General features: G+C 51.1%; 1 protein-coding gene and 1 long non-coding RNA gene across 12 annotated transcripts in view; one reads left to right on the forward strand and one right to left on the reverse strand.

The window, feature by feature from the left end:
* The window catches only part of LOC110197760 (uncharacterized), a 27,737-nt gene extending 21,006 nt beyond the window's left edge, over window positions 1-6,731 (reverse strand). Inside the window, exons 1-2 of the mRNA XM_020971817.2 lie at window positions 2,329-6,731; window positions 906-1,138 (exon numbers count right to left, since the gene is read on the reverse strand). Coding sequence (XP_020827476.1) covers window positions 906-938 — 33 coding nt within the window. The 5' untranslated portion in view covers window positions 939-1,138; window positions 2,329-6,731. The remainder of the gene's footprint in view (window positions 1-905; window positions 1,139-2,328) is intronic.
* Window positions 6,732-15,512, forward strand: LOC144454299 (uncharacterized). 11 transcript variants are annotated; one of them, XR_013482683.1, is made up of 7 exons: window positions 6,732-6,925; window positions 7,269-8,070; window positions 9,033-9,752; window positions 11,081-11,299; window positions 14,199-14,780; window positions 14,861-15,103; window positions 15,245-15,512. It is a non-coding gene; the product is annotated as an uncharacterized LOC144454299 (long non-coding RNA). The 11 variants fall into 11 exon arrangements; XR_013482680.1 differs by adding an exon at window positions 10,485-10,581 and having other exon boundaries at window positions 6,850-8,070; XR_013482679.1 differs by adding an exon at window positions 13,327-13,456 and having other exon boundaries at window positions 6,850-8,070.
* Window positions 15,513-16,370: the final 858 nt, after the last annotated feature.

The following is a 16,370-nucleotide window of genomic DNA, read 5'->3' on the forward strand; positions in this document are numbered from 1 at the left end:
TGACCCTGTGCCTTCCCAATGGCTGTTTCTCATGCTTGGAATGCCCTCCCCCTCACCTGGGCCTCCTGGCTTCCTTCACGTCTCAGCTAAAATCTCACCTTCTGAAAACAAGCTTTTCCTGGACCCTGACACTGCCAGAGCCTTCCCTCTCAGGGTGCCTCCCATCCACACTGTACAGAGCTTGTGTGGACACAGCTGCAGACACGTCTCCCCCATCAGACTGGGGGCTCCCTGAGGGCAGGGACTGGTTTTCCTTCCTCTGTATCCCCAGTAGGTTAGCACAGGGTCTCTACCCTTTCTAAATGCTTGTGGACGTCACCCAAGAGCTGGTAAATGAGTGTGATTCAGAGAGATCTGGGAAGACATGTGTGAGCTGAGGTAGGAGGACATGAGCAGAACCAGCAGGACCATTTCTGCTCTGCCGACAGCACTGCAGAGGACAAGAGCTGGGGGAGCCGTCAGGGCTCTGCTCCAGGCCTGCCCAGACAAGCCTCCCGGGAAAAGGGCCCTGGAGCTTCTATTCCTAGAAGAGAGAGCTTAGCCACAAGAAACAGAGGTTGGGGGAGTTAAATGGTGGCGGGGGGTGGTAGGCATGGAAGAAGACAGCAAAGACATGATGCCTACAGAACAGAAACTACCGAGTGAAGTGGTCATCCTTGTGAGTCAGGGATGAAGAAGGCGAACACGGAGGACAGCACCTGGGAGGGGGGAACGTGGAGGGAAGGGGTACTTAGTGCATGCGATGCCAAAGTGCCAATGAATCAGTTCAAAACACAGAAGGAGGGCACAGGGCAGTTTCCTGCCTATTTTTGTAAAGAAACGGTCCATAGGTAGGGATGGCCAGCTGCGTAGACAAGCCTCTGGGTCTGTGGAAATGGCCAAATTGGAGGGCAGAGTGCACTCACCTGGGCTGGGGGTCTGCGGCTCCCAGGGGCCATTCCCTCTGGCTCCAGGCTCGATGCTTGGCCCAGGCCTTGGTCCTCCACAGACTGAGCTGGAGAGGCTGAAGGACCCCAGAGGGGCAGAGCTCTTTCCTTTCTCTTCCCTGGCAGGAGGCTGGCCTACAGGTATTTACAGGGAGTGAGATCCCACAGGAGTCACAAAGACCCTGCCCTGCCCTGAGGGCAGAGACCCCAACCTGCAGAGGGAGAAAGCAGGCAGTCAGGCCTGGAAATGAAGATGGTCAGAACAGGAAGGCTACTCCCCTCCCCATCTTACTTATTCTCTCCTGCCCCCTCCTCCTACAGAGACCCAGGAGGCAGAAGGGGCTTTGAGATCCCAGGTGGGATGAGACCAGGCAGGGCCTCAAGGGCTCCTGAGTCAGAGCTCTCCCTACAACTGGCAGAGGCCTGAGGCTCTGAGAAACATGGGGGCGGGGCAGCTAAATGGCACAGTGGATAGAGATCTGGCCCTGGTGTCAGGAGGACCTGAGTTCAAATACAGTCTCAGACCAGACACCTGACACTTATTAGCTGTGTGACCCTGGGCAAGTCACTTCACCCCAATTGCCCTCACCAAAATAAATAAATAAATAAGAAAGAAAGAAAGAAAGAAAGAAAGAAAGAAAGAAAGAAAGAAAGAAAGAAAGAAAGAAAAATGTGGAGGCAGGGAAGGAGGCCAGGGTAAGGAAGGCTCTGGGAGGCAGGACACTGTACCAAAGCTGGGGGAGAGGAGAGGGGACATCTCAGTGACAGAAGGGTTCCAGGAGGCAGCTGAGTCTGGGAAAGAAGAATGACCGTGTCCTGGGTCTACCTAGGAGCTGGGGAGGGCTCCTGGGCCCTCTTTGGAGCTTAGGCTTGGAGGCTGCTTCTCTGGGTCCCTGGAGGGGAACTAGGGACAGGGAAGCAATGCCTGGGATCTGATGGGGAGCTGGCAGGAGAGCCACAGGTCCAGGTAAGGGAGGCCAGGCAGGAGCTTTGGTCCTGGGGGCAAGGAGGCAGGCTTCTGGGTCCTTACAAGGAGCCAGGGATGCTGGTAAGACAGCCGAATCTCTGAACAGGAGCTGGGGGCAGGGGAACAGGACACATGAATCCGATGGAGAGGAGGAAGGCAGTAATCTTGGGTCTCCATGAAGGAAGTCTGAAGGTCAGCAAGTGTGACTCCATGGTAAAGCTGGGGATGGCACCCCGGGACATTTGGGATGTGATGAGGAGCCTGGCCAAGGGAGAGGGCCGGGGAGCCGGCCAGGGAGCCAGCCTCAGGAGGGAGGAGGGCTCCTTAGCAGCCCTGGAGTTCACTCAACACGAGGTCAGACAGGGAGGATGAGCCTCAAAGGGAAGGGCAGCCAGCAGAAGTTAAGGGCCACATGGCTTCCTGGCTTAGACCTACCTGGGACCCGCATGCATGGCTTATGGAAGGCAGAGGGATCTCAGCTCCAAAGCAAAAAGGTAGAGTGATCCCAGCTCCAAGGGAAATCAGAATAAACACAGCTCCAAGAGAAGGCAGCTTGACCTCAGCTCCCAAGGCGCCTTCTCCCAGCCAGCCCACTCTGGGTGTCTCTTCCTAGTCCAAGAGCCCCGCCCTCCCCAGCCCCGCTGAAACCCCAGGATCTTCCCTTTCCTCCAATGGCTCCTAGGGTCAGGTCCTCAGACCCTGCCTCCCTCCCCTCCCCAAGCCCTGCCCTCCATCACATGGAATGCCTTGGCCACTGGGATAACTCTCTTCCACTCTAGACTCCTCCCAGGCCTCCAAACTCCACCCCAAGGCTCAAATTCCACATGGGCCTCCACCCACTGAACTGTGAAAGTCTTCTTCCCACAACCTCCCTCCCTCCCCCTGCTCTGGGACTCAGACCCTTCTCCCTCTGAGCGGAATCTCCTGGCCTTCTTCCAGCTGTCCCCTTGCTACACTTGTCTTCTTCCAAACTAGGACACCCAGACCCTCCCTCCCTCCCTCCTGCTTCTCCCAACCATTCTCCTCCCCCTACTCCGCCCTCAGCAGGCAGGTGTCCCCGTCCTCCCTGCAGCCTGGACCCCAGACTTGCCCACCCCAATTTAACCCTCTCCTCCAGCCTGGAAACATTTGCACAGACACGGGGAGCTTTCCCTCTATCTTGTTATTCTTCCCTAAGGGAAATTCTCTCACTGGAGCACCTATGGACCCTCTGGGAGGGCTGAGGCCAGGGAGTCAGGACACCCGGGTCCCAGAGCAGGGATTACAGGTGCTTGTAAAATGAGCCCTTCTGCCTCTTCATATTAGCAGACAGATTCCAAAGCAGGGAGGAAAACAAGACTTAAAAGTTTATTCACAACTTATTAAATCAATTTTATATCAAAAAGCCTTAATCCAATTTTGAGATTTTATAGTTATTAAAACACAATCAAAGCCTGTATGTCCTAGGTAAAATAAAATAAAATAAATTCACAAAAACTTCACTCAGCTCTGTATATTCATTGGACCTTTAGGAAGTCCAATGCTTCAGTCCATTTTGTAGTCTTGTGCTTTTATTACCTTCAGGATCAAAAAACCCCATTAAACTATACATCATCTCACTTGACAGTTTGTCACTATTCTCAGTAGAACCATTTGGAAGCCAATCTCATATATCCCAATTCTCTTTTTTTTAATCTTTTAATTTATGGAATAAAACGAGCAGTTCCATAACATAGAACAATAAAAAGATGATTGCACAAGAAACTGCAAATCTGCTATGCACAACTAGCTATTCCATTCAAATATACAAGAAAAATATCATGTAAATTTTTCTTTCTCCTTCTTCTTCCCTCCCCCCCAACTTAGTTACCATTAGACACAAATAGGTGTGTGTGTATACATACCCACATAAATGTAAAATTATTCTATGCACACTCCTATTTCTCAGTTCTTTCTCTGGATGCAAATAGTGTCCTTCTTCATGTGTCCTTTATGGTTAATTTGGGTATTTGTAATAGACAAAATAACTCATTCATACAAAGTCATTTTTAAAACAATATTGCTATTACTGTATGCAGCATTCTCTTGGTTCTGCTCATTTTGCTCTTCATTATTTCGTGCAAGTCTTCCATGTTTTTCTCAGATCATTGAGATCATCATTTCTTATATCACAGTAGCATTGCATCATAATCACATGCTACATGTTGGACCATTCTCCAACCGGTGAGCATACCCCACAATTTCCAGGTCCTTGCTACCATAATTCTGTAGCTATCAGCAACTTCTTCCTTCCAAGCTACCAACAATTATATGGGAAGAAAAAGTGCTCTATAGCTGTAATCACTAATCCAAGTCACTGATAATTAGAAAGATTCTCAGATTTCAAAGATGACCAGAAAATGAAAATGACAAATGCTGACAGACCTGAGGAGTGTGAGATACACTGACACTGTTAGTGGAGCAGTGAACCGGCCCAGCCATTTCTGTAAAACAATTTGGAGCTATGCACAAAAGAGTTTAGTTAAAAAATAAATAAATAAACTCCAAGGAAAAAATGTTCCAAGTCACTGGTAATTAGAAAAATGTAAATTAAACAACTCTGAGGTCCCACCTAAAATGTATGCCATTGGCAAAGACGACAAGAAAAACAACATGTGTTGGAGGCTCTTTGGGAAAATAGGCACATTAATTCACCGTTTGGTGAAAATGTGAAACCCAACGTCACTACGTTGTGTGTGTACCCACTTTGACTCAGTGATAGAAATAATGGGCCCATTCCCTTAAAGAAGTCAAAAGAAAGAGAGAAATGACTCAACTGGATGAAAATATGAATAACAGCTTCTTTTGGTTTGGCAAAGTATTGGAAACTAAGGCATGACGTCCTTCCATAGGCAAGTGACTGAATTCATTTTGACAGATGAATGGAATGGAATGCTAATAGAACAGAAACAACGGGCAATTTCAGTGAAACCTGAGAAGAAATCCAGGAATGCATGCAGTGAAGTTAATAGAATCAATGTAATAATTGACAACGACATTGTAAAGACCAACAACTTTGTTGTTGTTATTTTTTTGTTTTTAGGCAATTGGGATTAAGGGACTTGTCCAGGGTCACACAGCTAGTAACTGTCAAGTGTTTGGTCTGAGGCTGGATTTGAACTCAGGTCCTCCTGACTTCAGGGCTAGTGTTCTATCCACTGCACCACCTAGCTGCCCCTGAAAAAATCTTTTTTTTTTTGGCTGGGCAATGGGGTGAAGTGACTTGCCCAGGTCACACAGCTAGTAAGTGTTATGTGTCTGAGGCTGGATTTTGAACTCAGGTCCTCCTGAATCCAGGGCCAGTGCTTTATCTACAGTGCCACCTAGCTGCCCCTGACCAACAACTTTGAAAGAAATCACACCTCATGATTTTAATGAACAATCATTATTCCAGAGGACTTACAAAGATCTTTGCTACCTGCCTTCCTACCAAGAGGTGATGGATTCAAGATGTAAAATAAAAAGTACTTTTGGGGATATCACAATGTGTGTAGTGTGTGTGTGTGTGTGTGTGTGTGTGTGTGTGTGTGTGTGTGTGTGTGTGTTTTGCTTGACTGTTTCCACGATGATTTGCTTTGTTTTGCTTTGAGTTTTGTTTTCTTCCAGTTATTTGGGAGGATTGCAGTATGAGGGCGCCTAGGAATAGGATTGTTCTTCCTCTTCCCCTCCCCCTCCCCAGAAGAAAAGAAAGGAAAAGAAGGGAAATGACAGATTTATTAAAATATATGAAACAGAAGAGGAGGAAGGCCAGAGGAATCAGGGCAGCTTTAGAAGTGCTATACTGCATTTTTTTAAATTGCCTATGAAGGAAATCAAGCTATACATAGTGAATTGTTGCACAGGCACTCCCTCTTGTTGCAGTGTGTATATAATATGCTCTAATTTTGTGTTTATGGATTTCAACGTTTAAAAGAATTAAATACTGCTGGTATCCTCTTTGTCATTTTCACCAATTTTCAAGGCTAGACAAGAAATGGCAAAATGTTTTGATACCACTCTCTCTTGGAACGTGTTTTTAGGTGTTCATATTAAGGGACTCCATCAGGGGTCCTATGCAGTCCACACTAGTCCTGGAGCCCCTCAGCACTCCCGAGTCCTTCATCTCTTTGGGGGACGGGCTGTCTATGTATGTCACCATTGGTCCTATCATTCCTATCACTGGCTGTAGGAGTTGTCTTGGTTCTGCTCACTTCACTTTGCATCAGTTCACAGGAATCTTCCCAGGATTCTCGGACATGCTCCCCTCCACCCCACCCCAACATCACAATCTCGCCCATCCCTCCTTCCGCCATTTCCCCACCACATGGCTCCTCTTCCTAGAAGCTGGGGGGGGGATGGGCCACCGCGGGGCTAAGGCCGGGTTAAAGGTCACGGGCAGCCCAGGTGTTTCTGTTTCTTGACCCGTTTTGGGAAGGGGGCCGCCCCCGAGGAGTGGGTACGGAGCCAGGGCTGGGACGGGGGCTCCCCGGAATTGCTCCTCTCGGGGCCCCTGAATCATTCGGAAGGAGACGACCCCACACACACAATCAACCCCCTGAGGGCCCGTGGTGGGAGGAGGGCGGACCGGGCTGGGGTCCAGAGGGGAGGAGGACGTCGTGGCGGATTAACTGAGGTGTCCGGCGCCGCACAGTGCAGGGGAGACGCTCAGTGGGATGAGGACCCGGAAGGGAAGGGGGGGCGGGGCACCTCCCACCTCAGGCAGCCCCGCCCCTTCTCCCGCAGCCTTCGCTCCTGGGCATGCGCGGCCCTGGGGACTACATTTCCCAGAAGGCCGCGCGCTGGATCCGTTTCCGCTTCCGCTACGTTCCTCCTATTGGGCCGCTCTTCCACCAGTTCCGTTAAGTCCGCTCCGGGTCTGTTGGGGGTGCGCGGTCGGCCTGGAGTCTAGAGATCCCCAAGCACCCCCGGAATCCTGGCGTTCCGAGACTCCCGCTCTCCACCGGATCGTGGAGCCCTGACTCCCCCCAACTCCCCGGACCGGGAGCCCTGAGGGCCCCCCCGCCCCGCCTGGCAGGTGTCCCGAGCCCCTCCCCCTCCCTTGGGCCGGGGAGCCCGGTGGTCCCACCCCTCCGGACGTTACCGCCTCCACTAAGTCCTTCCTATCCTGCTCTCACCCCTCCCCCGCTGGAACCCAGGAGCCCGCGCCCCCCGCCCCAATCCCCACCAAGTCTCCAGAGCCCCCGCTCCCTTTCCCCCACCCACAGCAGACGTCCTGCCCCTCCCCTCCCGACCAAGGCAGCCTTGGCCCCCCCCCCCCCCCGCGTGCCTCCCCTACCCCCAGCCCGGCCCTGGCTCAGTCCCCCAAACCTGGTTCTGTGCCCCCGATTCTCTCTTCCGTTCCCTCCAACACCTGCCAGGAGGCCTGGACGTTCCCCTCTGGAGCCGGTCCCAGCTGCCTCTTCCCGGGGACGGGGGCGGTTCCCAAGGAAGCCGAGTGCCCCCCTGCCTGCTCTGATTGTGAGGGCTAGGACCCCTGGCTGCTCACGTGTTCGTGCTGTAGTCAGCAAAAGGGCATGAAGTGCCTACTGTGTGCAGCACAACAGGGTAGGAAGTGCCTACTGTGTGAAGGTGCCAGGCTAAGCTAGAGCAATGCTGAAAAGGACAAAAGACTGCCTGGCCTCACTCAGGAGCTCCCATTCTAACAGGGAACACTTCATGGAAATGTGTGTGTGTGTGTGTGTGTGTGTGTGTGTCTGTCTGTCTGTCTATAGAGAGAGGATGGAAGGTTATTTCAGGGGGGACGGCATGGATGCCTGGGGTGACAGGGAGAGACCTCCAGGAGGGGGGACCTGAGCTGTGTCCTACAGGGAGCAAGGGTGGCAGGGAGGGGGCTGCATTCTTGCTGCTGCTCCCCCAGGTCACTAACGGCTCTTCCTTCTTTCCCCCTCTGCAGCCTGTGACTGTCCATCCTCCTCCTCTCGCACTTCTACTGTCTGACCCGTCCTCCACGTCCTCTGCCTGGTCTTTAGGTCACACCCACTAAGTCTGTGACCAGGGGTGTCCCACCCCGCTCTGCTCTGGATCGTCTTCTCCCTCTTCCACTTCACCTGGGGATCTCATCAGCTCCCACCGATCAGTGATCATCTCTCTGCTGAGCATTCCCAGATCACCCCATCGGGTTCTTCCCTCTCTGCTGACCTCCAGTCTCACATCCCTTAGGTGCCTCTTGGACGTCTCCAACGTAGCCATCTTAAACTCAACACGTCCAAGACTGACCTCACTATCTTTCCCCTCAACGCTCCCTCTTCTAAACTTCCCTATTACCACCGCCGCCCCATTTGCCCAGGCTCACAGCCTAGGTGTCTGCTTGACTCCTACTCATTTATCTTTGGCTCTTCCCACCCCCAAAGTCCAGCCTCTTGTCCAGGCCTGGTGACTTCCCCTCAGCAGCATCTCTGCAATATCCCCCTTCTCTCCTCTGACTCAGCCCCCACCCCAGGGCAGACCCTCATCACCTCCCATCTGGACCATGGCAGTAGCTGCTGGGAGGTCTGCACGCCTCCAGTCCGTCCTCCATTTAGTTGTCAAAGTGATCTTCCTAAAACACAAATATGACTGTCACCCCCTACTCGGCAAACTGCAGTGCCCCCCCCCAATTGCCTCCAGGAGCAAATACACTATCTTCTATTGGGTATTCAAAGCCCATTGCTCTCATCCTTTCCAGTCCTGGTGCACTGTACACTGCCTCATAATATAGTTTTGGATCCAGTGACCCTGGGCTCCTGGCTGTTTCTCACACAGCATCCTCCATCTCCCAACTCCAGGCATTCCCTCTGGCCATCCCCCATGCCTGGCTCTCCTCATCCCCCATGCCTGGCTGCCCTCATCCCCCATGCCATCCCCCCTGCCTGGCTCTCCTCATCCTCCTGTGCCTCCCCCGTGGCTCTCCTCGTCCCCCGCCTGGCTCTCCTCGTCCCCCCGCCTGGCTCTCCTCGTGCCCCCTGCCTGGCTCTCCTCATCCCCTCTGCCTGGCTCTCCTCATCTCCCCTGCCTGGCTCTCCTCATCCCCCATGCCTGGCTCTCCTCTTCATCCTCATGCATCCTGTCTTCCTGGCTTCCTTCAAGTCTCGGCTAAAATCCGCTGTCTCTCAGAAGCCTTTCCTTATCCTCCTTAATTCTAGGGCCTTTGTCCTGTTGCTGATATCCAGTGTGTCCTGTGTAGAGCTTGTGTGTGCATAGCTGTGTGTGCGTAGCTGTGTGCGCAGCAGACTGGGAGGGCCATGTGAATGAAGACTGTCATTTATCTGCTGCAGCACTTTTGCTGACTAAGTGCAGTGCCAGACACACTGGTAGGTGCATGTTTGTTGACTGACTGACTGACTGACCGTCGATGCGAATGCACCAGGTTGGGAGGTGGAGAACAGAAGGGAACCAGCATTTCTGGGACCTGGCGCCAGAGCAGTCTGGTGCCCCCTGGAGGGGAGCGAGGTGGGAGAAGACTGGACAGGTAGGAGAGAGGCGGCCTTGGGCCTTTTGGGGGGTGTTCAGGCCTCTGCCCTGCCGCTGTCCCTCATGGCCCCTTTTGTGCTTTCAGCTCCTGCAGAGGACTGGGATGGCCCCTGGCAGGCTGAGAACCAGGTCGCAGGTGAGTGAGGGCAGTTCTGGGGTTCTGACCCTCAAGAGGCTGTTCTGCGCCTGTCTTACTGCAGCATGCTCCTGGTGTCTGAACAAGGCCACTGCTCTGTCCTGATGTTTGGGCCCTTCCTGGTCAGGCTTCCATCGACTTTTCCAGCCATCAATGAGATTCTTGTCCTCAACCCTCCCAGCTCTTTGTGAGGACTGTCTTCTTCATCCCTTTAATGGCTTCGCCCACCTTTCTTCACAGAGGTGGGAGCCTATAGGTGAGGAATATTGCATATAATTTCAAGTCTTTTTCAGCATGCTTTTTTTTTTAGTGTTTTTCTGAACTGATTTTTTTTTCTTTTCAAAAATTCTTTGTTAAAAGAGTTGCCTTTAGGGGGCTGGTGGGGCTAGGGATAGGGGTGGGGGGGAGGTTGGAATATAATGGAAAATATAAGTGACATGAAAGATACCAATAAAATTTTTTTTTAAAAAATGAACTTCAAACTTTGGTCTAAAATTATAGTCATTTTCATTGTAACAAGGAAAATCAGACCATTTGCACTTGTCTCCTCATTCAGCATCTTGACTGCTGTCGGAAGGTGACAGGTATCCCAGGGTGGGGCTTGGAAAGGAGACAGGCTGAGAATGCACAAGATTAAAAGGAGGAGGGCAGTGTGAAGTGCATTGTTTCACCATAGGGTCAGGATGGCACAGAGAAGCCAGAGCAGGGGTCCAGTGGACTGAGGGAATGAGTGACTAGAGAATAAGCTTAGGAAGAATGACATACAGGCAGAGATGGCCAGAAAGGAGGGTGATCAGAGTTCTGGAACATGGATGGAGGTGAAGTCCATGTGGGTGATGGTTAGATCAAGTCACTTCCCAGATCCCTGTGTGTGACTGAGGCGGAATGAGGGGACAGGTCCTGGGGGAGGCCAGGGCGTTCAACATTTCGAGGTGTAAGACGCTGCCCTTTTTGTGCACTTACATCTTACTTGCCTGCTTGCTCAAAGGGCAAGAAAAAAGAGTCATGTGAGAAAAGCAGCCTGAGCATTTGGAGAGAAAGCTGCCCCTCCGGTGAACAGACGTAGCTCAAAGGCAGAAGCACAGGTGGGGGTTGGCCTTTTGTGGCCCTTCGAGCTTGCAGGCTGTAGCTGAGAAAATGTAATGAGATGAAATTGTTAGGACCGGGGCTGGGGTCAGGAAGTACTGCATGACCAGTGGGGTTTTGACTGTTCCATCGTGACCTAGAGATGAGTTAGAAGCACCAGGAGACCCTGCTTTGAGCGAGGAAGGGAAGTCAGAAGCTGAAAGTGAGAGGGCCTTGGGTGGGAAGAGATCAAATGCTGGAGACGACACCAGAAACCAGGCGGATGCAGAAGACCAAAGCCGTCTCGGGTGCTCAGTGGAGCCGAGAGACAGGCTGTGCCACTGAGGCAGGATCGGTGGGATGGAAGGTAGGGTTCCAGCTGATTAGCCGAGGCAGACATCTCTTGCTGAAGATGGTGAGCCAGCTTTTGGCCCTGTAGTGCCAGGTGCAGTCTGGAGAGTGGGACCCCTCAGAGACCGGAACACATATTTGAGCAGCTTTCTGTTTCTCTGGTGTAAGGGCAGTAACACTGCTTCAGGACTGCAGACCCTCGACTCAGGTTGCTGTTTCACTGAAATGGTCTGATGTTGGCCCTCAACTAAAGGAACTTCATACTGCTTCAGCAGCTTTGGAGGAGTGAGGGAGCAGCTTTGTGGAGGAGGAGGAGGAGCAGGCCAAGCACGATGGAGAAGCACCAGCCTCCAAGCCTGAAGCCACTGCCCAGGTGTCCTTTTTCAGGTGCCTCCTCACTAGGTTTCTGCGTGTGCCCACCCTCTACCCCATGGATGTCGTGTGCCTTGATGGGGTTTATGGGTAGACCATTACGTTTGGGTTGTTCATGCTTTTGTCTTCTAAGCAAGGTTATTAGCCCTGCCTTCTCCTACTAGGCAGATTATTATTCTCATTTTTGCATTACTAATAAAATTTTCACATTTAAGATTCAGTGGGATCATTGGGATTACTTTGTATAAATTAGAATCGCTCTGATGGGGGTTCAGGGCAGTAGTGACAACCCTTGAGACCCTGAAGATTCAGCCTCCTGGTGAAACCTGAGACAGGTGGAAGAGCCCAAGTTGGGGCAAGGAGGTTTACTGAGGTCAGGCTTGGGCCACGTTTTTGCTGGGGTTGGAGAGGCTGTGGTGGGCAGCTGTGGGCCGAGCAAGTCTGTGAGCCAGGTCCTGAGCTCCTTGAGACAGAGGAGGACAAATGACCTGGCTTCCTGCAGATGACTTCCCATGATTTGGGTAGAGTAGTAATTGTAGGTCAGGGGCTCTTAGCCTTTTGGATGAAGCGGCTAGTTAGGTGAGCCCAAGATGTGAAGACGGGCAGGCCTGAATTCCAATCTAGCCTCAGGCACTGGCTCAGGCTCCCTGACTCTGGGCAGATAACACCCAGGGAAGGGCTCTACTGCAAGTCCAATGGGAAGGTCCCACCCATGGTCCTTGGGGGCAGCAGCAAAGCCAGTGGTCAGGCCTCTTCTTTCAGGTTCCTGCCCTGATCAGATCACATCAATTTCTTATGTTGAACTACCTGACAGGGCCCAAGATGTGGGTACCAAGAACTCTCCTTTATAGGTCACAAGGCTGAGGATGAATCTTACAGACTTTTTTATAGAATAGTGTTTTTAAATGCATAAAATGCATAACGTTACGAGGGAAACCGTTTATATTGAAATAAAGAGATTTTTTTTTTCCTGTATAGACCTGCAGTCTGTATACTAACTCCCTCACACCTGTTGATTCCAGATTAAGAACCCAGGCAGTAGTAGGTAGATGCGGTGATTTTCATGGAGAAGGTCCAGAGTTGCAAAAATGTGGAAAGAGAGATCCTCTTTGTGTTTGGGTTGGATGAGATGACTGCTGATTTCTCTTCCATCTCAAATTCTGACTGAGTGTGAAAGGAAAAAGTCTGAACCAAAGGGTGGCTTGTTCTTAATAAAAAAGGGTTTCTGGCAGGCACAATGGAAGCGGGGACTGGAGAGAGGCAGGCAGTTTGCCAGTATGGTAGATGGAGCAGGAGAGTTTTCTTATCGAGTTAATGAGGGTGGTGAATATGGGGGGTTTGTTTCAGACTCTTTCTTCCCATGAAGGATGTAGAAATGACCATTCCCTTCATTGAAGGATTGGGCATCAGCTGGGTCCAGGCCACCCCAGTGCTGTATCATTGAGGATGAGGATAGTTTTTTGAGTCTCCTGCTGGGGGGGTGAGTTTTTGTGCTACACTTTTAAAAGGTGATGTTAGTTACAGGTCTTTTAGGAAAGATTCTGAGTTGAGCTCAGACTAGAGATTGACAGAGCTCATTGGGGCCGGGGTCATCAGGGGTTAGGAATGGCAAAACATGCTTCTGAGAACCACTGTTGGCAGCCTTGAGGGAGAGATATAGTGCCTTCCATTTCTAGGCTTTTTCTGGATAAGGCAGCTATTCACAACTGGCCATCCCTTCTTTCCTTTTTATTTATCTCTAGCTTTATTTGTATTATGAAATTTAACCATTAAAAATGTTTTGTGAGTTGAAGAACGAGAAAAAGAAGAGCAGGGGAGTCATTGGCAGAGGAGTCTCGCCGAGCAGCGGGAGGGTAGTGCCCTGCTTACCCTGGGCAGAGGGAGCTCTTCACACTGGACCTCAGACATCTGGGAGGGGTAGTTCTGGGCCATTTCAGTGCTCTCTTCCGCTGACCACAACCTCAGTGGAAACAGGCCTCATTGGATGGCGAGCATGTCTGTGTGTGCCTGGTTGGTACAGTCCAAGCAGTTGTCTTCTTCAGGCTTCTACCTTCCAAGTCAAACACCTTGAAGTCTTGTAAATCTCGGGTGGAATGGAATCAGCACCAGGTGTTTTGCCACAAGAAAGGAGCCTAATGGCATTCCAAACCTCTTCTTCAGTTGGAATTTCAGGTAGGGAGGGATTGGCTTTATCCTGAGGTAAACGGTCAGTGGCTTCAGCATTGATTGAGGATGGTCTGTTGAGAATGCTACAGAAGTGTTCTGCCCATCTCTTCAGGCTCACGTCCTTATCACTAATCAATGTGGCTCCATCAGCACTGAGTAGGTGAGATGCACCCTCTCTCTTTGGCCCATACGTAGCCTTCAGGGCATCATAAAAGTGTTGTGGATTGTCACTATCAATGTAAAATTGAACTTCATCTGCCTTCTTCCTGAGCCAAGAATCCTGCATCTCCAAGCTTTGCTTGCACTTTGCTTTTGATGTCATTAAACGCTGCCTTCCTAGAGATGGAGGACCTATCCTGCTAGTCCACTCTGTGGAGCTCTCGTTTTTCATTCAGCAGCTTCTGAATTTCCCCATCATTTTCAGCAAGCCAGTCTTGATGTTGGTGAGTGTTCTGACCCAGAGGAGCAAATGCAGTGCTGTGCACCAAGTCTCTGGAAGCTGCCCGCTCATTTTCTGTTCCACTGTTGCAAACTGTATTGGCTCAACTTTCCCTCCACATCAGCAGCAAACTGTTCCCTCCCAGAGGAGAGGTCTAATCTGTCAACATTAAGTCTTCCCGAGTCCTTTTGCCTTGGGGCTGATGCCTTTGTTGAACGCAGCTAGGAGAGGTTAATAAATGCGTGATCGGTCAGGCTCTCTGCCTTGTCTTCTTCATTCTCCCCTCCTGTCTGTCTCTTTTCCTCACAGTCACATCGTCTGTTAAATGCCACTGTGCCGTGAGGGGGCATCCACGAAGCTTTATTGCGTTTAGGCAAACAGAAGACCGTGCTGGTGATGGGAAGGTCGTGAGATGCACGCTTCCTCAGTCGTAAGTGACCGTTGCTGTTGCTGTTTCCAGCTCCATTCCTCCCAAGGACTCCCTGCCACATCTGCTAATCTAAGCCTACTGTAGCACTGAAGTCACCCAGAATTTTAAGCTTGCCTTCTTTTGGCACACTGATGATAAAGGTCTCCAGGTCTTCATACAAATTTTCTTTGACCTCATTGGGGTTTGTCATGGTGGGAGCACGATGATGGTGGCATGGTGTTTTCCAGCAATTGCATTGTCACAAGCCTGTCAATCACTCCTTTTGGAAGACATACAACAGAGGTTCCTGTACTTATTTGGCTGACCGCTTCCTTTTAAAAAAAATTACACGCCTTTCTGTCCCCGGAAGCCGCCATGCGAGCAGCCCCCCGCCGCCATGTCGGCCCACCTGCGCTGGATGGTCCTTCGGAACCGTTCCAGCTTCCTGATCAAGTGTGACAAGCAGACAGACGTACAGCACCGTGAGTGGGGGGCACGGGGAATGGGGGGGGGAGGCGGCAGCCCCGGGCCGGGACCTACTCACCTCCCCCTCCTCCTGCAGGAGCCCAACAACCTCAAGGCCCAAAACTCGTTCTGCTACAATGGGCTGATCCACCGGAAGAGGGTGGGCATCGAGCCGGCCGCCAACAGCAAGGGCATCGTGGTGGTGCTGAAGCGCCGGGCAGGTCAGAGGAAGCCTGCCACTTCCTACGTGAGGACCACACTCAACAAAAATGCTCGAGCCACCCTCAATAGCGTCTGACACGTTATCTGCAAGAATAAATACTGGAAGGATCTCTGCATGGTGAGAGCCTAGGCCCAGGGGAAGGGGAACAGATGCGTGCCTGGCCTCCAGTGCTGCTCGAGGCCCCCTTGAGACGGGATGCCCGCTGGGTGGGGTGACTGGGGTGCCTCCCTTCAGGCCTGCTCTCCCCTTCCTTCCTAGGCCACTCTGCGCTGAGCCATCGCCATCCTGCAGAGCCAGAAGCCAGTAGTGGTGAAGAAGAAGAGAACTCACCCACCCAAGAGCACCTGAGGTGCCCAGCCTGCCTTTGGCTAATAAGTCAGACTGCCCAAAAAAAATTTAAAAAAGTTATGCGATGCCCCTTTGGAAATATACATTCTCTAACCCTTTAATGTTTTTTTGAAATTTGCATCATTTACAAAAAATGTAAACTTTTTAAAATTTAAATTAAAATTTAATTTGAATTTAATAGTTTATTGTAAATTTGTGTTTTTTCCCCTGCGTTGACATTTTGATGACACAGTGTTGCATCATGTAATCATATAGTATCATTGTAAACAAGTCATTACACGTATTCCTGTCAGCACAGCTGGACTTCCCAACAACGCACAGCGCACTCGTCTGCCAAGATGTGCGCGTTAAGACCTGTTGGCAGCCTTGATCACTGGTCAGTTATAACATGCATTTTGTGTGTTCATTTGGAAAACGATGCAATCACTGCGATTTTAACTGTCATACACCAGGTGAAACATGCCCACGTTTGAAAGACTTCTCCTCTTTCCTTATGCTTCCGCCGCCCCTTATTTTTATTCAACCTCTGAATGCTGCTGCCCCGGGATCAGCCCAGTGCCCCCCAGGGGCGGGATCACCCACTTGGGTAACCTGCAACTCACAAGCTTGTTGAGTAGGTTAGTTTTGATTGCCAGCCCTACACCAGCTTCTTGGCGCTCGCCTTCACTGCGGCCACTCCAGAATAATGTGTATCCAGCTCCAGCCTCAGGAAGCTGGCCTTCATCTGCCAGCCTCATTTCACTCTGGGCCGCTATCTGGATGGGATCTGTCTTTCAGGCCTACTGGATTTTATGTTGTCTGTAAGTGTGCACACATTCCATGTTCTGATGGTGGGCGGCATCTTTACAGAATTTTTTGTACCGTTTTTTGTGTTTCAGCCACAGAGGGTGATCCCCACCTGCCACAGTAATGAGGCCAGAGTTGGTAAGCAGACCATTCTTAGGACAGCTTTCCTAGCCCCTTCCTCACACCAGGAGGTGAGCAGTGCAGTATTTAAAAGGCTGCCCAAACACCCAGGGGGCTGCTGAATCCCACT

Source organism: Phascolarctos cinereus, unplaced genomic scaffold (assembly GCF_003287225.1).
Source record: "Phascolarctos cinereus isolate Bilbo 61053 unplaced genomic scaffold, phaCin_HiC Scaffold_726;HRSCAF=1367, whole genome shotgun sequence".
NCBI classification, from domain to species: Eukaryota; Metazoa; Chordata; class Mammalia; order Diprotodontia; family Phascolarctidae; genus Phascolarctos; species Phascolarctos cinereus.